Source organism: Astyanax mexicanus, chromosome 17 (assembly GCF_023375975.1).
Source record: "Astyanax mexicanus isolate ESR-SI-001 chromosome 17, AstMex3_surface, whole genome shotgun sequence".
In the NCBI taxonomy this organism is placed as follows: Eukaryota; Metazoa; Chordata; class Actinopteri; order Characiformes; family Acestrorhamphidae; genus Astyanax; species Astyanax mexicanus.
The window spans coordinates 664,556-690,000 of record NC_064424.1 but is presented as its reverse complement, the minus strand read 5'-3'; the positions used below and the strand labels follow the sequence as shown (position 1 = coordinate 690,000).

At 40.0% G+C, this 25,445-nt stretch overlaps 1 protein-coding gene and 1 long non-coding RNA gene across 4 annotated transcripts in view; both read left to right on the top strand.

The window, feature by feature from the left end:
• ebf1b (EBF transcription factor 1b) overlaps positions 1-25,445 on the top strand; it is a 219,206-nt gene that overhangs the window by 167,383 nt on the left and 26,378 nt on the right. For 2 of the 3 annotated variants that reach the window (XM_049466755.1, XM_049466754.1), the window contains exons 9-11: positions 1,209-1,342; positions 5,098-5,224; positions 21,841-21,929. In XM_049466755.1, the coding sequence (XP_049322712.1) occupies positions 1,209-1,342; positions 5,098-5,224; positions 21,841-21,929 (350 nt within the window). The remainder of the gene's footprint in view (positions 1-1,208; positions 1,343-5,097; positions 5,225-21,840; positions 21,930-25,445) is intronic. The other variant, XM_049466757.1, reaches the window with a different exon arrangement.
• Positions 5,752-8,201, top strand: LOC125782506 (uncharacterized). Its single transcript, XR_007425214.1, has 3 exons — positions 5,752-7,015; positions 7,080-7,143; positions 7,315-8,201. It is a non-coding gene; the product is annotated as an uncharacterized LOC125782506 (long non-coding RNA).

Below are 25,445 nucleotides of genomic sequence, written 5' to 3'. Positions count from 1 at the left end.
ACTGATAAAAAAAATAACTGCCTCTACAGGACTAGGACAGTAACGTTAGCTGAGCTATCTTAATATTAGCATTGTGTAGCGCTACTGAGGTGAATATATGATTAGAATAGCACTACTGAGGTAAATGTATGATTAGAATAGCACTACTGATGTAAATGTATGACTAGAATAGCACTACTGAGTTAAATGTAGGATTAGAATAGCACTACTGAGGTAAATGTATGATTAGAATAGCACTACTGAGGTAAATGTATGATTAGAATAGCACTACTGAGGTAAATGTATGATTAGAATAGCACTACTGAGGTAACTGTAGGCCCGGTGTTGTGGAGCCGCTAGTTAAATGCAGCTGTGTGAGTGTTCTGGGTGACGTCGGTGTGTTTTTGGTTTCCTGCTCTGGTTTGGAAACAAGAGAATCCAAGGTGTCGAGTCTCCCGACCCACCACCCCCCCCACCCCTTCCACGCTCTGCCAAAACCTTGTAAAACCACCCACATTAGTACCTCACCTTTAACCCACGGCCTCCTGGGAACACGGGGTTAAACCCCCACACTGCATCCCCACCAACCAGCCGTCCAGCTCTACTGAAACATCAGCAATTATCAATTTATTATATATATTTAGATATATATTTATGTTCAGAACTTCAGTGTATTATCTAGATTCAGAACTGTATTTCTTAAAAAAAAAAACATTTCAGTCAATTGAGTGCTGGATGTTAGTCTACACAGATTCCTCTCCTGAAAACTGTTTATTTGAATGAATAAAGCACTTTCGTTTATGTACTGTAAGCTTAGATTCACAGATTTCTCCAGCACTAAGGCTGGAGCATTAGCATTAGCGGCTAACCGCTAGCCGGTAATGCTAATGCTGCTACAGTAGTGCTAGCCGGGCTTAGTTAGTAGCAGACTACAGTCCGAATATACTCACCTCTGAATGGAGAAGAGCTAGCGCTTAGCACAGTTAACGGCTAATGCTGATGCTTTACTGCTCCTTAATACCTGACTGGTTGAATTCATACATAAGGAGCACCGGATTATATGATTCTTGGGAACATTAAAGGATTTTAAGTGCATTTTATAGTGCCAAAAATACAGTAGATTAAATGTTTCTCTTTAATTGATGAAATATCTTTCTCTGTTTCTCTTTTTTCTCTCCTCCTTGGCCCCGCCCCTTCCTCCCGTCGTCCTGTTCTGAACCACTGAAAAGCAGCAGCACCTTGTATCAAAGCCATTAGCCCCAGTGAAGGATGGACAACAGGGGGCGCTACAGTGATCATCATAGGAGACAACTTCTTCGATGGGCTGCAGGTCATCTTTGGCACCATGCTGGTCTGGAGTGAGGTGAGTCCACCGCCCTTCATATATATTCTAATCTATAAACGTAATCAATTATTCTTATTTACTGAATAAATTAATTAATATAAAAAGCGTGTTGTAAAACTAAAAACATATGTACATATTGGGTCCTATTTTAGCTTTATCTACAGGCAAATCATCAACCCTACTGCACAGTGCAGCTTAATTTAGGGAGGCGTGTCGATGTGTCTTTGCTATCATAACGACAGGAAAAGTATACCTTGCTCATCTCAAAACACAAAGCAAAAGTCATGTACTAATCAGAGTGTCTCTAGCTCATCATTCCCTGGCGCAGTTACGGGGTGTAAGTACGTTGGAAACGCGCCTGTGTTACCGAGATAGCGATGAACGTCTGACTGTTGGCGTCTGTCTAGGTTGTATTCAGTCAGTGGAGCTCCTGTGTTTTCTGTTACCAAGATAAACAAGATAAAACTCCAGAAATGTACCTGAACACACCTCATTTCCAGAACACCACGCCCATCAGTGTAGATATATTCAGAAGCTCTGCTGCTGTTTAAACCAGACAGGAGGAAAATAGGAGTGAAAATGGACTGTTGGTGGGGTGTAAGATAGCGATGAGCATCACAGAATCTAAAACAGATGGACTGTGGTACTGCGTAAATTATTGCATTGTTGTTTTTTTCGGGTGAAGTTTCTACAAATTAAGAATTTTATCAATTTTATTTATTTTATATAAAATTGTACGATGTTTTCTTCTAATTCACTCCTTTGGTACCTTCTTGGGGTCTTCACCTGCTGCATAGCCATCAGTTATTATGCTTTAGTGGTATATATATGTATTATATATATATATATATATATATATATATATATATATATATATATATATATATATATATATACAGTATATACATCTTCAATAAAAAATATTATGAAATATTATGAGTGCTTTTTGAAATTAATAACAAAATGTCAAAATGAACGTACAGGTTCAAAGATATAGTGTAAAAATCCTAATTTTATTAAACACAGCTCTAAATTTTAAAGTAGACTTATTTTATTGATTGAATAGAAAATTACTTTTTTTTTTGCTTTTTTACTTTACATAGAAATTCATGTAAAATTGCATAAAATAGCAATAACGATTCTGATATAGCATATATATATATTTATATATAGATAGATAGATAGCATATCAGATATGCTATATATGATAACTGATTCAGAAACTGAAGTGCTCTCTTATTTTTTTCCAGAGCTGTATATATATATATATATATATATATATTACATATCTTGCGTAAAACTTATAATTATTATGATTGATGGAATTTCTTTTATTGCAGTAATTTGTGCAATCTGTTCATTTAGATGAATTAAATTCTACAGTGACGGACAGCAGGTTGGTAGTGATGTATGGTGATGTACAGGCCGGCAGCCGGTTGATGTGAAAAAGCCGTCCAGCCAAATGGTGCGTTAAATAAAAGCCATCACACATCATTAAAGATTATTTTAAATCTGCGTTTCCTTCAGCTGCTGCTGCTCCGCTCTGCTCTGCCTGCAGTAATAAAGTGTACGTTACGCGTGATGCTATAATATCATACAGAGCTTTAACAAGCCTCTCATCTGATCTGACACGTCTTTACGCGGGGGAGAGAGCTCTGCGTATGAAACGCTGGATAACTGCTCGCTAACAGAGCGTTTAACAGCGTGTGATGAGCCGGTGGCAGATAAACGTGCACACGCGTGTATACACACACGGTTTAATGCGTATAACATATACGTCTATATGTAAACTGAGCTCTTATACGCTAGAGCTTTTGTAGTGCATGCTCTAGTAGATACAAGGAAAAAATATATATAATATAGCTAAAATAAGAACACAAAATAAAAGAATAAAATAAAAATAAAATAGAACAAAATCGATATCAAGATAAATACACAAAAAATAAAGAGTGAGAGTAGGGAAATAGCACCAACATAAAGTCCAGAGTGCAAGTTTTGCTATAGCAGCATTATAGTGTGTATTCACTGTGTGATGTTGAGTTAAAAGTGGATAAAAGTGGTGCAAATCTGATTTTCTTAACAAAATGACCTGAAAAGTTCATGCTTCTAAACTGAAGTTTTTGCACTAAAAGAACAGCAGAGCTTCACGTGAAGTTTCGGTTTCATCTTCTCCAATAATACTAATTTAAAGTTAAGCAGTGTGTGATTATCATCATGAAAAACCTGGAAAAGTCATGGAATTTAAAAATAGTAATAATTTCCAGGCCTGGATACATTTTGAAAAAATAAAAATACCCAGAAAGTTTTGTAAAAGTAAAGGAAATTTGCTCTATAAAAATCTATTTTAAGTTAATTCAGTAATTTACCTCTACACAATGCAGCTCTCAGGATCTGACTCACATTTTATTATTATTATTATTCATTTTAGACCTACTATATTAAATACATTTTAATTATAGTTTTATTTGATTTTTAGTAGTTTTATTGGCCATGTCTGCACTGATGTTTTAAAAATCTTATGGTCCTTAAAATATGCTTGAAGTTATGAAGAATCATGGAAAAGTATTGCTTAAGAAGAGTATGAACAGTGGATTATGGTAATGATCACACTGTTGGCAAAATTGTCCCAAATCAGATTTTTTTGTACCAAAATCTGATGTTTATTTTAGTCCTTTTACAGTTTTTTTATTTTATTTTTACAAACAAACACTGGTTTTTGAGGCACAATGAAATAGTTTTTTGTGGGAAAATAAAAAAAAAATATTTGTTTAAAACAGTATTCTAAAATGTTTTACAGCAAAATGTAGTAATGGGAGTGTGTGTGTGTGTGTGTGTGTGTGTGTGTGTGTGTGTGTGTGTGTGTTTGTGTTTGTGTGTGAGTTATGACAGTGTACATCTGGGATACATTATTGCACAGATTTGCCCCCCCCCCCCACCCCCACCCCCCCCCCCCCCCCGTAGCTGTTCCTCAGGACGTCCTGACCTCCTGACCCCTTCCCCCCCAAACCCCATCATCCCAAAACCAAGGGGCCCACCCACAGCCTCCGGCTAGGCCCCGCCCACTCGAACCGTGAACGCTGTAGATCTGTATACTACCACAGATACAGGCTGATACCTGGTTTTATTTGGACCCTGTGATCCGATTCAGCCGTTCACACCCAGCACTTAACATTTTATATAAATAAGATTTCACCTAAAAATGATGAGTTTCTTTGATTTTATCAAATTAAAAACCTCTGGAATATAATCAAGAGGAAGATGGATGATCACAAACCATCAAACCACCAAACTGAACTGCTTGAATTTTTACACCAGGAGTAAAGCAGCATAAAGTTATCCAAAAGCAGTGTGTAAGACTGGTGGAGGAGAACATGATGCCAAGATGCATGAAAAAAAAACTGTGATTAAAAACCAATCAGGATTATTCCACCAAATATTGATTATTTCTGAACTCTTAAAACTTTATGAATATGAACTTGTTTTCTTTGCATTATTTGAGGTCTGAAAGCTCTGCATCTTTTTTGTTATTGCAGTCATTTCTCATTTTCTGTAAATAAATGCTCTAAATGAGAATATTTTTATTTGGAATTTGGGAGAAATGTTGTCTGTAGTTTATAGAATAAAACAACAATGTTCATTTTACTCAAACATAAACCTATAAATAGCAAAATCAGAGAAACTGATTCAGAAACTTTTTTACAGATTTTTTTTGTTTATTAAAAACTGATATATAATTTTTCTCTTTTTCTGTCTTTCTTTCTTTCTTTCATCAGCTCATCACTCCTCACGCCATCCGGGTGCAGACTCCTCCTCGCCACATCCCCGGAGTCGTGGAGGTCACGCTGTCATACAAATCCAAACAGTTCTGTAAAGGCACACCTGGCAGGTTCATCTACACAGGTAAGCTGACCGACACACACACACACTACACACTACACACACTATACACACAACAACGTCCAGTCTAACATATAAGAGACTCACTTATTGCACTTTATGAAATGAAAATTGGAAATAAAAATGAAATTTCCGGTGACATCACAATAAGTTAAAACCTGCATAGAATCACCTTGGCTCCACCCCTCACCTGTCAACCCCCACCAGAGCCCTGCCCACTAGATCAATAGAAGAGACTGTACACAGCAGGATTAGCCAGCAGACTTCTTCCAAGGGAGGGATCTGTACCTACTGTCCATGGCGAGTCAGCAGATACAAACGTCACAATAAGGAAATTTGCATAAAACCACCCTGGCTCCACCCCTCACCTGTCACTTCCCACCAGTCGAAGAAATACCATTTCGGTCTGCTCAGGATTAGCCAGCAGACTTCATCTGAGGGTGGAATCTGTACCTACCTTCTGTGACAATTTAGCAGATGAGGGAGATGTAAGAGCTTTCCATTGCAGTTAAGCATGAACTAGCTTGTTTCTATTTTGCCGTTTAGCACAGGCTAATGCTAGCGTGTGCTAAACGCTCATCATAAACATGAGGCGTGTCCATCAACAGCTTTCTTATTTGCATAAAAGTGACAGAACCCTTAAACGGCTCGTTCTGCAAGGGATTTTATGTGGGAGTAATTTTGTGTAAAGTTACTTAATGACTTAATGAACATGTTTTATTATACATTTATATATATTTTAGATATTCTGACTCATTTAAAAAGAGTTATAATATGTCTACTTTATGATTCTTTTAATTTTCAGAAATTTAAATTTAAATTTATATCAGTTTTACATTATTATTTTAAGGAATTGCACAGAGTAAGCAGGTTTTGCTCTTAAAGCATTAAGACATGTTTAACACATTCAAAAAATAGAAATAATAAACGTATCATTTTTGTACAGAAATATGATGCTAATATATGAGGTTTCTGTGCTGAGTTTTAGAAATACTCCATACAGAAGTACAGTATCCCGACTGACCCGAGATCAGCCGCAGATTAGAGCCAGTAAAGGAAATGAGGCGTAAAGTAGCTTTATAGTGTTTATATTAGAGCTCTCAATGACTTCCCACATATATACACTGTGTTTATATTTATATCTCATGATTATATTGTTTGTAGAAATACACAAACACACTGAGCACACACACACAAACATGCAAACACACACAAACACACAAACAAAACCCTTAAACCTCCTCCGAGTTCAACAGGAGGGTATTGTTTCCTTAATTAGTGCAGATAGAGAGATAGTAATGGGCGCTGCTCGTAAAAACTCTTATAGTTCAGCTAGAAAAATACTGGAGCTTTTTATTGAGACGCATCTTGAAGCAATTTACTGAGAAAAGAGGAAAAACAAACAGTGAAAAAAGCTGCAGATCCAGAGCAAAAACACTCACTGATGAGGAAACACTGGAACAAATGTGCAAATCTCGCACTTTTCCTGACAACCAGCCTCCAAAACACCCTCACTGCAGCTGCTGTACACATCACCAGGACTGCGACAAAATATCGGTACTGCGATATATCGATGTATCATAATGTTTTAGTTTGATACATTATTTTATATATATTTCATATATATATATATTATATTTATATAGATATTTTATTGAAACATAGGCAACTAAAGACTGAAACACAGCCCCAGTTAGACTTACCATAATTACTGCTTCATTACTCCACATGGTAGCACTATAATATCCGTGGTGATTGCTAAAGTGTTGCTAGGTGGTTGCTAAGGTACTCTAGGTGGTTGCTGTAATATCTGTGGTGATTGCTAAGGTGTTGCTAGGTGGTTGCTAAGGTATTCCAGGTGGTTGCTATAATATCTGTGGTGATTGCTAAGGTGTTGCTAGGTGGTTGCTAAGGTATTCCAGGTGGTTGCTATAGTATCTGTGGTTGTTGCTAGGTGGTTGCTAAATGTATTCCAGGTGGTCGCTCTAATATCTGTGGTGATTGCTAAAGTGTTGCTAGGTGGTTGCTAAGGTATTCCAGGTAGTTGCTATAATATCTGTGGTTGTTGCTAGGTGGTTGCTAAGGTATTCCAGGTGGTTGCTCTAATATCCGTGGTGATTACTAAAGTGTTGCTAGGTGGTTGCTAAGGTACTCTAGGTGGTTGCTATAATATCTGTGGTGATTGCTAAGGTGTTGCTAGGTGGTTGCTAAGGTATTCCAGGTGGTTGCTATAATATCCGTGGTGATTGCTAAGGTGTTGTAAAGTTGTTTAGCCACTCAGACTAACTCACTAAACTGCAGTGTGAAACCGAAACTAAACGTACTAAACGTAAAGAATACAATTAAACACACACACACACACACACACACACACACAAACACACACACACACACACAAACACACACACACACACACAAACAGACCTGAGGACCTGAATACACTGAATACTATATATAAAATGGGGTATAGAAGTATTTAGGCACTCTCCATAAGGTAGCCTCACCAAAGCCACACTTACCTCAATACCCAAAGCCCCGCCCCCCCCCTGTCCCGGCCACACACACACACACACACACACACGCACACACACACACTGAGCCCCGGGTCTCTGAGGGTCAGGGGTGAAAGCTGTGGGAGCTCATTAGCAGCTCTGTGGTTCGTGTTTGTGTGAAGTTGTGTTTTTCTACAGGTCAGAAATCACCAGGGGGATTTTACCTCACTTTCCCCACTTTTCACCATCATTTACACTCTTAAACTGCTCTGTTCACTAGTGCTGAGTGTAGGCAAGACCTTATACAGATGATACGCATCACAATATGTATAATATATAATAATGGGTCCGGATCGGACAACGTCTGAGTCCAGACCAAAACCGCAGTCCGCATATATGTGATCCCTGGTCTAGACCATATACACGGTTCTGTTTTATAAAACCACTCCTTGCTGCCCTGCAGAGAACAACAGCTTCAATGTTCAGTTTTACAGACTTTCTTTATTTTATATATTTTTAATAAAAACAAGTATTTATGTTAAGTGAAATCAAGAAAGACCATATTTTATTTTAAAAATATATATATATTTATGTTAATTTAATTCAAGAGAAATGGTCTTTTATTTTTATAAAAAAACTATTTTTTTTAGGAAATAGTTCAACTTTAAATGTCTAGAGATAAATTGTTGCTGTTAAAAATGCATTTTCCAATAAAGGGAGTATTGGTAAAACTGGTTATAATGTTTATGTTAAGGCGGCGGGAGGTGGTGTCTGCAGCTGCTGAAAGTAACTAATAAAGTAACTTGTAAAGTAACTTAGTTACTTTTAAAATTGAGTAATCCATAAAGTAACTAAGTTACTTTTTAAAGGAGTAATCAGTAATTGGATTACTTTTTCAAAGTAACTATACCATCACTGGTGATACTATAAGCAAATCGATATATTGCGATTGCTTAAATCAAGTTTTAGTAAGACTGTCTTAGGTCAGTTTATATTTCCGCTATCACTATGCTCCAACACCAGGAGGGTGAAGATTAACTAGCTCACGCCTCCTCCGACACATGTGAATTTAGACTCCGCCTCTTTTTTAACTACTTCAGTAGCATCACAGCGCTAACGCTCGGAGGAAAGCACAGCGACTCTGGTGGTTCTGATACATCAGCTCACAGACGCAGCCTTGTGCTGATCCACATCACCCTAGGAGTGATGAGGGGAAAGAGAGAGCGCCATCTACTGTCTGTACCCACCCAGAGAGAGCAAAGACAACTGTGCTCTCAGTGCTCTCAACTGTGATACTTTGATATATCAAGGAATCATTAGCTTCTATGAGCCGTTTGGATGCTCCTCCCTTTTTGTGATGTCACAATAAACCAGGAAACCTGTATAGAATCACCCTGGCTCCACCCCTCACCTGTCAACCCCTACCAGAGCCCCGCCCAATAGATCAGTTAAAGAAATGCCATTTCGGTCATTTCAGTCTGCTGGTTTAGGTTGCAGGATTAGCCAGCAGACTTCGTCTGAGGGAGGGATCTGTACCTACTGTCTGTAGCAAGTCAGCAGATAAATTTTGTTTCCCAATTTTGTTTTTTAATAATGAATGTAAGATTAGCAAAGTCATATTTATTAAAATATATTAATGTGCTGGGTAAAAGTTAATGGCAAGCTTTAGCATCAAACTTGAGAAAAACAGGATTGTGTGTGTGTGTGTGTGTGTGTGTGTGTGTGTGTGTGTGTAACCGGTGAACATGCGTGGCATCTGGCCTCGCCATGTCTAGTACCCAGTGGACAGCTGGCAAAGCTAATCAGCCTCTGCTGGCAAGCTGTAATAGCAGCAGCTATTAGCGTAGCACGCTAACATTTCTACAGGCCTAATTAAATTAATGCAGGCAGGGCCACGGACGCCTCCTGCCAGGCCCCCGGTAGGTGCTAATCAATGGCTACCTGGAAACTGCCAGTGTACATCAGAACCAGTACCTTCAAAATCCATTCACCCGGGAGTTTTTCATTTTTATAAAATGTTCTGTATTGTAGATTAATACTCAACAGATCAGAACAATTCAGAAAAACATGTGGAATTATTTAATAAACATAAAAAAGTTTTAAACAAACATGAATATCTTTTATATTTTACAGTCTTCTCCGTTTTTCTTAGTCAGTTTTATGAGGTAGAATCACCTGGAATTCAGGCTTTCAGTTAACAGCTGTGCTGAACTCATCAAGAGTTGATTACTTGAATTACTTGTCTCTTAATGAGTTTGAGAGCATCAGTTAAAGTAAAGTAGTGAAGAGGTATTATGAGAAGAAAGAACTACTCAACTAAGCAACCAATTAAAATACTTTGGAGGTCAGTTAATCCAAAATTCGCACAAAAAACTTTATGATGATGGAACTGGCACTAATCAGGACCACCCCAGGAAAGGAGAGAAGAGCAAGAGTTATGAAAGTAACTCTTTAAGAGTTGGATTAAACACTTCCCTGGATAACATATACGGCTCTATTGCATCGACCAAACGTAAAGCTTAGTTTAGGGAGTGTCAGTGTGTCTTTGCTTTCGTAACGACGGGAAAAGTACTCCTTGCGCAGCCTCAAAAAGCATAAAAAAAAACAGTATGATGAAACAGCCTCAGAAACCACAAGTTAACAAACAGCTTTCCAGATAACAGCATCTAAATAATACTTCTTTTACTTTACACTTTATTTACTATTGTTGTGGTTATAGACGGCACACGGCTGTGGCTAATGCATCTCCTGTAATGGACGGTGAAGGTGTCCCGTCACTTGTGGCGCTAAATGTCAGTGCTGGGTGTGTGTACAGAGGAAGTGTGAAGAAGTAATCAATAAACCAAACATACAGAGATAAACTGAGCCTCCTCTATAACTTTACACTATATACAGAACAACAATAACCTAATGAAGATAATGGAGAAAATAAAGAGATCACTTCAGTTTCTGAATCAGTTTCTCTGATTTTGCTATTTATAGGTTTATGTTTGAGTAAAATGAACATTGTTGTTTTATTCTATAAACTACAGACAACATTTCTCCCAAATTCCAAATAAAAATATTCTCATTTAGAGCATTTATTTACAGAAAATGAGAAATGACTGAAATAACAAAAAAGATGCAGAGCTTTCAGACCTCAAATAATGCAAAAAAAAAAAAAAACACACGTTCATATTCATAAATTTTAGCTAGTAGTTTAGTAAGATTTCAGAAATCTTTGAATATTTGGTGGAATAATCCTGGTGGTTTTTAATCACAGTTTTTTTTCATGCATCTTCGCATCATTTTCTCCTCCACCAGTCTTACACACTGCTTTTGGATAACTTTATGCTGCCTTACTCCTGGTGCAAAGATTCATTTAAGCAGATCAGTTTGGTGGCTTGTGATCATCCATCTTCCTCTTGATTATATTTTTGATTTCAGCTTTCAATTTGATACAATTAAAAGAAACTCAAAATTTTTAAGTGCTCTCTTTTTTTTATATATTTTTTCTGTATATAAAACTGTGTTCTTATGGGATAGAATGAGATAGAGAAGCCAAGTCCTTGCCCCCCCTACACACACACTCATCTCAGTGCAGAGGTCTGCAGTGTGACGAGTGACGCATCATAAAGATAACAGGTAGGAGGTGTGTTAGCGCGAGCGGCGGCGCGAGTGTAAGAATAAGATTGTTGGGTATTGATCCTAAAGTGGGGCGGCTGGGGAAAAAATAACTCATCTATAATAAGGAGGGAAGAATGAAGCAATAATTCAGAGATATCGAGCGCCGCACTGGTGAGCGGATCGATCCCCCGAGCCTTCGCCTCCAGATCACACCTGGGAGAGGAGGGGGGGTGGAGAGCACACCTCCAGAAAAGAGCAAACCCTATGCTCCCCTGTTCATTACTGCACCTCCACCTCCTGACAACCATCCACAGCCGAACGAAGGGGAAGAGGGAGTAAACCAAGAGAAGGAATTGGGATTATTATACTTCCTGGGCTGCTAGTGATGCTCATCGCTATCTTACACCCAGCCAACAGTCTATTTTCTCTCCTATCTTCCTCCTGTCTGGTTTAAACAGCAGCAGATCTTCTAAATATATATCTACACTGATGGGCGTGGTGTTCTGGAAAATAGAAAAATAAGACGTTCATCACTATCTCGGAGTCGGTAACACAGGCGCGCAGAGCCTAAGGAGTTTTAAGGAATTTTAAAGAATTAAAATCTTGAATAATTGTTTATTATATAAAAACGTGGGGGAAGTGTCTTTTTATGTTAACAGCTTAAATTTGGTCTTTTACAATGAAAAAACACTTATAAAAATGAGAATTTACACCCTGCACAAGGTGTGTCATGATGTTCATTGCTATCTTACCCCCCAACAACAGTCTATACTTACTCCTATCATCCTCCTGTCTGGTTTAAACAGCAGCAGAGCTTCTGAATATACCTACACTGATGGGCGTGGTGTTCTGGAAATGAGGTGTGTTCAGGTACATTTCTGGAGTTTTATCTTGTTTATCTTGGTAACAGAAAACACAGGAGCTCCACTGACTGAATACAACCTAGACAGACGCCAACAGTCAGACGTTCATCGCTATCTCGGTAACACAGGCGCAAAGCCGAGCCGAGCATACACCCCCACTTATAAAGTAGGGTAAAGGTTGTTTCTGTTCTAAGAAAAGCCTAATGTGTTTATTGTCTTTTTCTTAATTTTATTTTACTTTTAAAGCTAAAATAGCATTTTTTAGCATTCTTTAGCATTTTTTAGCATTTTCAGTGTAATTACAGCATTAATCACTGGATGAATGGGAGGAGGGTTGACCCCTAATGGTTTGTGTTGTTTGGAAGCGTTTTTTTTAATGTTTTTTAACGTTTTTTTTACGAGGCGAGTCGAGGACGTCGGAGTGTTTTCTCACTCGATTTAGTCGTTAGCAGTTGGTTAAGGTTTCAGAAAAGGAACAGGGCAGTAATGGAGATTTCCAGCCGAGTAAAATTACTGAAATTACCAGCTCAGATCTATCGGCTGCTGCTGTCTCAGAAAATGTCAAATTGATATGACTGGAATTACCTCAGCAATAAATTAATGAGCAAATAGGCCGTCCCTGTCTTTACTCTCTCTCTCGCGCTCTCTCTCTCTCTCTCTCTTGCTCTCGCGCTCTCTCTCTCGCGCTCCGACCACATTGTGAGAGATCTCTTGCAATCACACAGATCAATGCTCATTGAAATTTCATGAGGGCAGATGCAGGCCTCATCATATTTCACAATAATGACCTGGAGGGAGGAGGATGGTGTGAGTGGAGGAGGGGGCGGGGTGAGTGCTGGGGGGGCGGGGCATTAAAAATGGGCAGAACAGGAAAGTGAGTGTATGGCAATCAGCCATCTCCCTCACACACACACACACACACACCTACAGATACACACACACACCTCGTTTAATACAGCACAATATATTTATCCACACAGAAATACAGTATATATATTTTTTTTTTTTCAGTTTTGTCACATTACAACCACAAACATAAATATATTTTATTGGATTTTTATGTGAAAGACCAACACAAATACTATTGTAAACTGGAAAGAAATGTTTGTAATTATGCATGACACAAAACATTTTGGTAACACTTTACTTGGATGGTCCATTTTATGGCCTTGTTGATGCTCAACTGACATTCAACTAACACTGAATTGAATATGCATTAAATTTAGCTTAACCCTATGTTGAATGTAAATGATTCAAAATAGAATCTAACCCTACACCTAACCCTAACCTTAACCTAAACTTAAAATCTATCCCTGAACCCAATCCTAAAATATTAAGATTAATGTTTGGGTTAGAGTTGAATGTAGGGTTATATTCAATAGAGAATCATTTACTCTCACCTTTTAGTTCATTTGCATTTAATAGAGATGTAGTTGAGTGTCAGTTCAAATGGACCATCCAAGTAAAGTGTTACCAACATTTTTTACAAATAAAAAACTGAAAACTGAAAAGTGCAATCTAAAAAGTGATCTAATCTCAGTACAAATACAGCAGCTCTGTGACGACCTCAGAGTTTGGTTAGGAGAATATTGGGGAGTAAACAGCATCATTAAAAAACATCCAAAGAACCAAAGAACACACCAGACAGGTCAGGAAAAAGGTTGTGGAGAAGTTTAAAGCAGGATTAGGCTGTAAAAAAGAACATTTCCCGAGCTTTGAAGATTTCACAGAACACTTTTTAATCCATTATCTGGAAATAGAAAAAGTAAAAGTAGAGTTAAAAGTACGGCACAACTTTAAACCTACCAAAACAAGACCATCCACCTAAACTTACAGTCTGAACCAGGAGATCACTGATCAGAGATGCAGCCAAGAGGAGGCCCATGGTCACTCTGGAGGAAATGCAGAGATCCACAGCTCAGGTTAGTCGTGTTAGTCGTGCACTGCACAAATCTGGTCTTAATGGAAGAGTGGCAGGTAGAAAACCACTGATCAGATTTGATGGATGGAAGATGGATGGAGATAAATAAAATAAATTTATTGGATGGATACCCACCCAAGATGGCGGAGCGTTAACACGCAGCGGCCGCTCCGGGTCCGTTAAATGGTGCTTTTGTGTTACTATTTGTCGTTTTTTCCGTCTATTTCCTGCAAATATGTGCATCGGAACACCCGTGCACATGTTCTACCACCGCCAGACCCTGCTACAGTGGAGAAACCAGTCAGAAAACACGCTACCGTACGAGGTTCTGCAGACTCTACTTGAGCTTAGCCTGCTAAGAGACCCAGGCCGCCAGCCCGCGGTGTTTCCTGACGCCGGAGCCCAGCGGAAGTGCCATCGCAAGCGGTGCGAGCGTAAGCGGAGGCGCGGAAAGAGAGCCGGGATCCGCGCAAGGCTAAAGGCTAGTCCTAGTCGGCCGGCTATACCATCGCTCTTTCTGGCAAACGTCTGTTCCCTTGACAATAAACTGGACTACATCCGACTCCAGCGAACAACCCAGCGTGAGTTCAGACACTGCTGTGTTTTGGTTTTTGTGGAATCGTGGCTGAACGACAACATTCCGGACAGCGCCATTCAGCTAGCCGGGCTAACCGCGTTCAGAGCCGATAGAAGCGCGGCTCTATCCGGGAAGACCCGCGGTGGAGGCGTGTGTGTTTACATCAACACGGAATGGTGTAACAACGCTGTGACTGTCGCCAAACACTGCTCTCCGCTGGTGGAGTTCCTGATAGTCAAGTGCAGACCTTTTTATTTAGTACGGGAGTTCTCCGCCGTGCTAATAGCTGCTGTGTACATTCCACCCAGCGCTAGCATTGGTGCTAATGCTAAAGAGGCTCTGTGTGAACTCTATCGGACTATCAGCGATCTGCAAAACAAACACCCAGACGGACTGTTTATTATCGCCGGAGATTTCAACCATGCAAATCTCAAGTCAGTGCTCCCTAAATTCCATCAACATGTGAACTTTGCAACGAGAGGAGCGAGCGCGCTGGTTCTTGTTTACACAAACATCCCCAGCGCGTACCGGGCGGAGCCCCGCCCCACCTCGCTTTCTCGGATCACATGTGTGTTTGGCTGACACCAACATACACACCACTCATCAGACGCTCCAGACCAGTTCAGAAGCAGGTGAAAACCTGGCCGGCAGGCTCCATCTCTGCCCTTCAGGACTGTTTTGAGTGCACTGCATGGGACATGTTTAGGGAGGCTGCTACTGAAGGCGATTCTGTTGATTTGGAGGAGTATGCAGCATCAGTCACTGGCTACATCAGCAAGTGTATTGATGATGTCACTGTCTCCAAGACCATCACTACACGCCCAAACCAGAAGCCTTGGAGGACTGCTGAGGTACGTGCGCTGCTGAGGACCCGCGACTCCGCCTTCAGAGTGGGTGACAAGGTGGCCCTGAGGAAAGCGAGAGCCGACCTGTCAAGAGCCATCAGAGAGGCAAAGCGCGCACACGTCCAGAGAATCCACAGCCACTTCAAGGACACGGGTGACGCACGGTGCATGTGGCAGGGCATCCAGGCAATCACCAACTACAGGACAATGCCACCGTCCTGTGAACGTGATGCCTCCCTCCCTGATGCCCTAAACAACTTTTATGCACGGTTTGAGGCACAAAACAACACGATGGCGAGAAAGACCATGCCCAAGCCGGACGAGCAGGTGTTGTGCCTGACTGCAGTGGATGTGAGGAACACTCTGCGCAGAGTCAACCCACAAAAAGCTGCAGGACCAGACAACATCCCCGGCAGAGTGCTCAGGGAGTGCGCAGACCATCTGACAGATGTTCTCACGGACATCTTCAACATCTCCCTGTGCAGCGCCACTGTCCCAACGTGCCTCAAGTCCACCACCATCGTCCCCGTGCCAAAGAAGTCCACAGTGTCCTGCCTCAATGACTACCGTCCCGTTGCACTTACACCCATCATCATGAAGTGCTTCGAGAGGCTAGTTATGAGGAACATCAAGACACAACTGCCCTCTTCACTGGACCCCCTGCAGTTTGCGTATCGTCCCAATCGCTCCACGGACGATGCCATCACTACCACCCTTCATCTCTCCCTCACCCACCTGGAGAAGAAGGATACTTACGTCAGAATGCTGTTTATAGACTTCAGTTCAGCATTCAACACCATCATCCCACAGAACCTCATCAGGAAGCTAAGCTCGCTCGGCCTCAACACCCCCCTCTGCAACTGGATCCTGGACTTTCTGACGGGGAGACCCCAGTCAGTCCGGTTCGGGGGCAGCACCTCCAGCACCATCACACTGAACACGGGGGCCCCCCAGGTTAGTGTCCTGAGTCCTCTGCTGTTCACCCTGCTGACTCATGACTGTGCTGCAAAACACAGTTCTAACAGCTTTATCAAGTTCGCCGATGATACAACCGTGCTGGGTCTCATCACCAAAGGCGACGAGTCAGCATACAGAGAGGAGGTGCAGCGGCTGACAGACTGGTGTACAGTCAACAACCTTCACCTGAATGTGGACAAGACAAAGGAAATGGTTGTTGACTTCAGGAGAGCACAACACACCCACTCTCCACTCAACATCGACGGGTCCTCTGTGGAGATTGTTAAGAGCACCAAGTTCCTTGGTGTCCACTTAGCAGATAACCTCACCTGGACCCTGAACACCAGCTCTACAGCCAAGACAGCCCAGCAGCGTCTCTACTTCCTCCGGAAGCTGAGAAAGGCCCGTCTCCCTCCACCCATCCTCACACTCTATAGAGGGACCATTGAGAGCATCCTGAGCAGCTGCATCACTGCCTGGTTTGGGACCTGCACCGTCTCTGACCGCAAGACCCTCCAGCGTATTGTGAGGACAGCTGAGAGGATCATCGGCGTCTCTCTCCCCTCCATCACGGACATTTACACCACCCGCAGCATCCGCAAAGCAACCAGCATTGTGAATGACCCCACCCATCCCTCACACGAACTGTTCTCCCTTCTGCCTTCGGGAAGGAGGTACCGCAGCATCCGGTCCAGCACCACCAGATTCTGCAACAGCTTCTACCCCCAAGCCATCAGACTCCTTAACTGCAGAGACTGAACTGATGGTTTTTCTGTACATGCACACACACTCTTACCCCACTTACCCCAGAAAATGGAAAGCACTAAAAACCCTACTACCTCACTGGACTCTATTGCACACTGTGTAATAGAGTAATTACTACCTCACCTGGTCTTTTTTGCACACTGCAAAATTTGCACACTGTCTTGTTATTTATTATTCTTTGTCTGTATGGTGTTGTATTGTCTGTCTGCACTTTTGTATATAGCTGAAATGACAATAAAAACCACTTTGACTTTGACAGAACATTCCTGTAGAAGAAGAAAAGCTGTTGGAGGCTGTAAAAGATTGATTGAGACCTTCCGGCAAGACGATGACCCTAAACATAATTCTTTCCACTTTACAGTTGTACACCACTTTGTGTTATATGGAAAAGTAAATATGGAAAAGTTCAAGAGTTTTTTGGCAAGTGTTTTGAGTGTGAAATAATCATAATATTTTACTGTTAATCGCAGCATTAAAAAAACAAAACCAAACTCACACTGCAGCGCTAATTATTGTAATAATACCGACACATGCAAACACATGCTTGAATATCATGCTTTTTGTAAGCTAATCCCCTCTGTAACGTCACGTTTAGCAGGGCTAAACAGTTAGCGTGTAGCATAACACAGTTGGTATGACTCCAGCTTGGCCTCGGATGCTGTTTTGGGGCATTTAGCCGCTAACGCTACCCAGGGAGCGCAATAAACCAACATCCTTGAGCAAATCGAAGCCACGTGTGGAACAGAGAACACAATAAAACAGTTAGAGAGAGCGGAGCTCGGCCAGGTTATAAATACCCACCCTGTGGTTTAGCACTACTTTTACATGCAGCTAATAATGTAGCGGAGCTACAGAGAAAGTTCAGACCAAAACACTCCCACTTCCCCATTTTACCCACTGTCACTTTTAATAAAACACTGGACCTAAGAGCATGACGGTGTTTGTGCCCAACTGCTGTTTTTAATGATCAATTAATAATAATAATAATAATAATAATAATAATAATAATAATAATAAGGTACCACTTTAATTTAATGTATGAATGATTTATAACAGAGTTTATTAGTGTTTATTAATTCGGCTGCAAATACTTTAAACCCCATTAATAAACTGTTAATAAATATATATATATATATATATATATATATATATATATATATATATATATATATATATATATATATATATATATATAAACACATAAATAGAAGTGGCAACAGTGTGATTTCAAACTCATTTATACTGTCAAACCTCAGATCTTACTAGATACTGATCTTATATTTTGTTTTTCATCAATCAGCATTTAACCTGTCATATTAATATATTTGTAATTATGTTTAACTACATAGATGGATGGATGGAAGGATGGATAGATAGATCTACTGTAACTGTAGATTAATTACAGAGCAGTACGGGTACAACAGATTACAGTGCTGGTGATTCTGTATCTACTGTAACTGTAGATTAATTACAGAGCAGTACGGGTACAACAGATTACTCCACCCTATGTTTTTAGTCACTAAGTCACTAAACTGCAGAGTTAAACCGAAATTAAACATACGAAATACAGAACAGAATACAATATAACACACATATGAAGCTCGACTCTGACTTTCCGTTGCGTTCTCTCTCTTTTGACCTCAGTAAATGAATGTTTTCCTTGGGCTGAGTGAGAGAATTGGGCGCAAATGTAGAAATCAATGGCAATAAGAGCAGAGCAAACTACTTCTGACATCTACACACCATGTGACTCCTTCTCCTAGAACTAGCCCATCAATCTCCATATTCAGTATATTAACACACACACACACACACACACTCTTCTTACTCAGGGTCCTATTTTAGCTTTATCAATAGGCAAGCCGTAAACCAGTGTGTCTTTGCTATCGTAACGATGGGAAAAGTAGACCTTGCTCATCTCGAAACGTAAAGCAAAAGTCATGTACTAATTCTCTTAATTAATTAATGATGGGTGTGGTTAATTTTGGGCGTAACGTGAAAAAATAAATAAACCAATCAGAGTGTCTCTTGCTCATCATTCTCTTTAAGAGTAGATCAGGTGAGCTCTGTCTTTGGTGGATTGCTATTGTAACGGTGCAGCTACCTGGACGTGTTCAACAAACTCTTCTCAGCAGAGGAAACTGAGCTGCTGGTTGACGCTGTGAAGGAGCTCCAGCAGCTCATTTACGGGAACAGCAATGTTATTTTATTTACTATTCTGTTTATTGTTGATGTAAAAGTTGGGTTTGTGCTGCTGTGTGTTAATGTGTGTGTAATAAGTGGGGGTGTACGCTCGGCTCGGCACGGCGCCTGTGTTACCGAGATAGCGATGAACGTCTGACTGTTGGCGTCTGTCTAGGTTGTATTCAGTCAGTGGAGCTCCTGTGTTTTCTGTTACCAAGATAAACAAGATAAAACTCCAGAAATGTACCTGAACACACCTCATTTCCAGAACACCACGCCCATCAGTGTAGATATATTCAGAAGATCTGCTGCTGTTTAAACCAGGCAGGAGGAAGGAGGGAAAATAGACTGTTGGTGGGGGGTAAGATAGCGATGAGCATCACACACAGAGTTTCCCTCCTTCAGTACCGCTCTCTCACTGCATTAGAGCTTCATAAGAGTTCACTGATCCGTGACCAACCGACAGGAAAACACCCAGCTCCCCCACACTCCCAGCATCACCCCTCACACACACACACACACACACACACTATACACACACTACACACACACTACACACACATTACACACTCTATATACACTATACACACACACACACACACTATACACACACACACACACACACACACTATACACACACTATACACACACTATACACACACACACACACACACTATACACACACTATACACAGACTATACACACACTACACACACACTATACACACATTACACACTCTATATACACTATACACACACTATACACACACTACATACTCTATATACACTCTATACACACTCTATATACACTATACACACACTACATACTCTATCTACACTCTATACACACTCTATACACACTCTATACACACATTATATACACTACACACTCTATATACTCTATACACACTCTATACACATTATACACACACTATACACACTCTATACACACTCTATACACACTATACACACATTATACACACTCTATATACACTATACACACTGTATATACACTATACACACTCTATACGCACACATTATATACACACTATACACACTCTATACACACTATACACACATTATACACACTCTATACACACTATACACACATTATACACACTCTATACGCACTATACACACTCTATACGCACACATTATATACACACTATACACACTCTATATACACTATACACACTGTATATACACTATACACGCTCACTCACACTTTACACACACACTATACACACACACCTACACACACTCTATAAACAAACACACACACACTTTATACACACATATTAATAATGTAATTGATATCTTTTAAAAGCAAGGCAAGAATGCATTTTTGCAATTTTATTTATTCAATACTGAAAAATGTTTAAAAAAGACCTGTGAAGAAATGGTTTTGTTTCTACAGTAGAAAGTCTGAAGATCTGCTGCAGTAGAAGATTTTTAGATCTGAGGTTTAGATCTGACCTGAACCGTTTCTAAATGATCATTTTTATCCCTCTGAACTGCAGATATTCTGATCTACAGCATCACGACTTAAACCATCAGGATTTCTGATCTGAGATTCAGACGGTTTTCTCTCAGACCGTGAAGAAGTAGAGTTCTCTTCACTTTAACACACTTAAACTGAGTTTTAGAGGATTTTTAATGCTTTTAAAAACAAAGCCCTGCTGTAAACAGGTCTGCGTTCGTGATTATCTCTCCGTTTCCGTTTTGTCGGATAGCTCGTCTCTCTGCGTCTCCTCCAGTCTTCACGTCCTGACTGATGCGCTTCTGACAAGATAAAGACTTAACGCAGAGTAATTTCTACACAAAATGCAACACGTAAACGTCCCTTAAAATCCCCAGATTACCATACTATATGTGCTTCTTACACTTAGCGCTCGATAAATACGGGCAATCTGTGGAATATACAATGACTCCATTAGAACAATTGTATATTTTAATGTCACTTTCTGCAGCGTCTCGCCTGTCATAACTTTGATTGTTAGAGTGAGATTCATCCGGGAAAAAAACACTTTAGGCCTCTATTTTCTCCTGTTATCAGATTTTAAAAGCTTTAAGAGTCATTTTTGGGGATTTTTCCTGTTTTTCTTTTCTGTGGTTTGTAAATACAGAGCTCTTTTTCTCTGCAGGGCTGAGTGGATTTTTCCACACTGACCCAGAGCGCTAAAGTTCTGATTTCTTACTGCGGTTAGTGAACCGTACTTCTGGTTGATTGGTTAGCCAGGTCATGCTAACACTGCAGTAGTGATGCAGGACTCTTTATTTAGTTAGTATTCTCCGTTTCACAATTAGCCTGCTAACCTGCTAACTGTACAGTCAGGTGATCAGTGTGAGAGAGAGCACATCTGATGAGAGAATCTGGAATTAAATCTTTTATTATGTTTTTATTTTACAGCGCTGAACGAGCCAACCATCGACTACGGTTTCCAGCGGTTACAGAAGGTCATTCCTCGACATCCTGGAGATCCAGAACGCCTTCCAAAGGTCAGGTTTATACCATAATATACTATACCATACTATAACATACTATACTACATCATACTCTAACATACTATAGTATATCATACAATATCATACCATAATATACTATACCATACCATACAATACAATACCATACTATGCTATACCATACCATACTAAACTACATCATACCATACCATACTATAGGATATCATACCATACCATACAATACCTATCTATACATACCATACCATGCTATATACATCTTACAATATCATACCATACTATAAAATATATTGTACCATACTGTATCGTATTGTACAATACCATACCATACCATACCATACTCTACCATATCATATCATACCACACCATACAAAAACAATACATACCAAATTGTGCTATACCGTACCATACCATACTATACCAAATCGCAATGTACCATACTGTAATGTATCATACTGTAATTTACCGTACCTTTCTATACATACCATAACATACAATAACGATACTATATTGTACCATTCCATACCACACAATTTCATACCATATTATACCATATCAAACCATATTGTATTGTACCATAACATACCATACCATACCGTACAGTACCGTATTGTACTATACCATACCGTAACATCATAACATACCATACTGTAATTTACAGTACCATTCTGTACATACCATACCATACCATAACATACCACACTGTGCCATCATATCGTACCTTACTGTATTGTACCATACCATACCACCCAATACCATACCATTTTATACCATAAAATACTGTATGTTCAATAAAATACCATACCATGTACTGTACTGCACCATAACATACCAAACTGTAAGGTACAGGACCATTCCATACTATACCATAACATGTAATTACATACTATGCCATACCTTTCTATGCCGTAACATACTGTACCATATAATTTAATTTCATACCGTACCATACTCTACGATTCTATACCATACCATATTGTGTACCATACCAAACCATGAAATACCATGAGTATTTTGTAGATTTGTAATTACTGATCACTGCGTGCTGAAGGGAGGGTGGAGGGTGATGGTGTTCTGTGGGGCAGATGGACTATAGTGAGTACTTGTGCACCTATATGCCGGGTGTTTCTGATAAACTGGCCAGTGAGATGATATAGTTTATTAATACGTGTGTTCTGAGGCCTGCAGCTGTTAGAGGACGGGTTTTATGACTGAGAACTTTATTAATCTGCTCTCAGCTCCTCTTTGATGGTTAATGGGATCATTAAGAGGGTCTGATTTGAAAGCTACGGCGCTAGCAGCTTTAGCACGAGCGGTGTTGGGTGGGCCGGGGTCGCGACCCCTCGCGCTCGCACGTCGTACAGCTGTGCACGTACCACGACTTTTGCCTTCATGTATATTAAGTGCTTCCAGATCGCCTTGATTTAGCGCGAGGCGCCGACATCAAAGTGCTCGTCGTCACTTACGGAGGAGCAGCGCGGATCTTATGTCATTATGGGATGGATGATGAGCCTCATATGGTAATGATTCCTGCGCTCGGATCGTCATTAGAAACTGTTGCTAAAGCGCAAGGAGAGTTGCATCATCGCCGAAGCTCGGAGAGGGTGTGTGTGTGTGTGTGTGAGAGAGAGAGTCTATGGGAGTTGTTATTGAAGTCCAGTGGGATGCTGTTGATGCGTTGAGTAATAAATACTCCAGAACAATAGGACGCTCTCTCCTTAGCGCAGTGTGTGTGTGTGTGTGTGTGTGTGTGTGTTCACGGAGGTTCAGGACAGTGTGTTCTGAGTTTTCTGCAGTAAAAAAGGAGAAAAACAGGACTTTATTAAGTCATTTTAAATAAATATATTTCAGTTTTTATCTATTTTTGGTTGCTGAAGTTAAGCTCATGTTATGTTATGAGTTCAGTTGAATTTATAATGCATTATATAGCATTCATAATCATTCATAATGTTATGATATCTATAGATGATCATATCATTCACTTCTATAATGTACAAATAAACGTAGACCTTATAAACAGAGACTTTTATAATTCCTTATAATATGTGTTACATATTATATACAGTATAACTAATATAAGGTGCTTTAAAACCGGCATACTTGAGTGCTTTATAATGTAATATATGCAGTACCCGTTAAAAATGTGGATATATATTAAATTCAGTGTTTTTTTTTCATTATTTTAAAATGTTCTGTATTGTAGATTAATACTAAACTTATCCAAACTGTGAAGAACAACACAAAAAGTAAAAAAAAAAAAAACAGAATATGTGTTGTGTTCTGCATTTTTTTTGTACAGAACATAGACCTACAGAATTCTAAGATTGGACTAGCCAGCAGACTTTGTCTGAGGGTGGAATCTGTAACTATACTGTCCGGCGCATGTCGGCAGATGTAAAAACTTTTAAATAAGGAGTTTTGTGTTTTGCCAGTTATAACAAGCCAGCACTTACGTGTGGTAAACACTCAGCATAAACATGGGGTGTGGCCAGCAACAGCTTATTTGCATTAAAGCGACGGAGCCCTTAAACGACTCGTTCTGAAAGGGAAACTGGTAAGAATAGAGCTGGTGGGATTTTTATCTTTATGTGAGAGTAAATTTGTGTAAAGAACATCATGAACACGTTTTGTTATAGACACAGCAGGTTTAGCCAGCAGACTTCTTCTGAGGGAGGGATCTGTACCTGTACTGTCTGTTGCAAGTCAGCAGATGAGGGAGATATAAGAATTTTTTCGTAGTTTTGTGTTTTGCCGTTTAGCAATGTTTTTGTATAGAACATAGACCTACTGTATTCTGTATTCTTGTTTAAAAAAGAGATGTTATATGTTCAGATAGACAGATTAATATTAGATATTTTACAGTTTATTTGATAGTTTTCAGTTGTTTAAATGCTTTGTGACGTAGGAAAGCGCTTACCGCACAAGATCAACACCACATGGATGCAGCATAAGTATCGAAAGAGTTGCTAGAAAAGAGCAGGTTTCTGGGCGGAGCTTATGAGGTTGCCAGTTATGCGTTGGAATCCCCCTGCTTTTCTTCTGCCAGTCTGGTGAGTTTAGTGGATTTTCCCAGGAGAGGAAAGTACATTAAAACTGCTCCATGGTGGGCGTTATGGTTGAGCTGAACCAGGTGCACACTCAACACTGCACTGCATCTTGATGTAGGAAGTGTGTGTGTGTGTGTGTGTGTGTGTGTGTGTGTGTCAGAGATGCAGCTGTATGAGTACAGTGTAAACACAGTACTGGTTAAATGCCTGGAAGTGTCTAAGAATACCCTTATGCAAATATAATTTATGATCATACCGGTCAAATGTTTTAGAACACCCCTGCTGTATTTTATTTTATCTTTATCTTATTAGTAACTTTATTACTGCAGCTCTTCTCCTGTCAGATTAACTCTAATTCTCTAACTCTAATTCTAATTCTTCTCTTCTCTGCTGAAACTGAGACTCAGTTCTTAATCATGTTAATCTGAGCTAAAGGCTAAAGCTGCTGTTTCCATGTGGGTCAGCCAGACGTCTTCCTGTAGCAGTT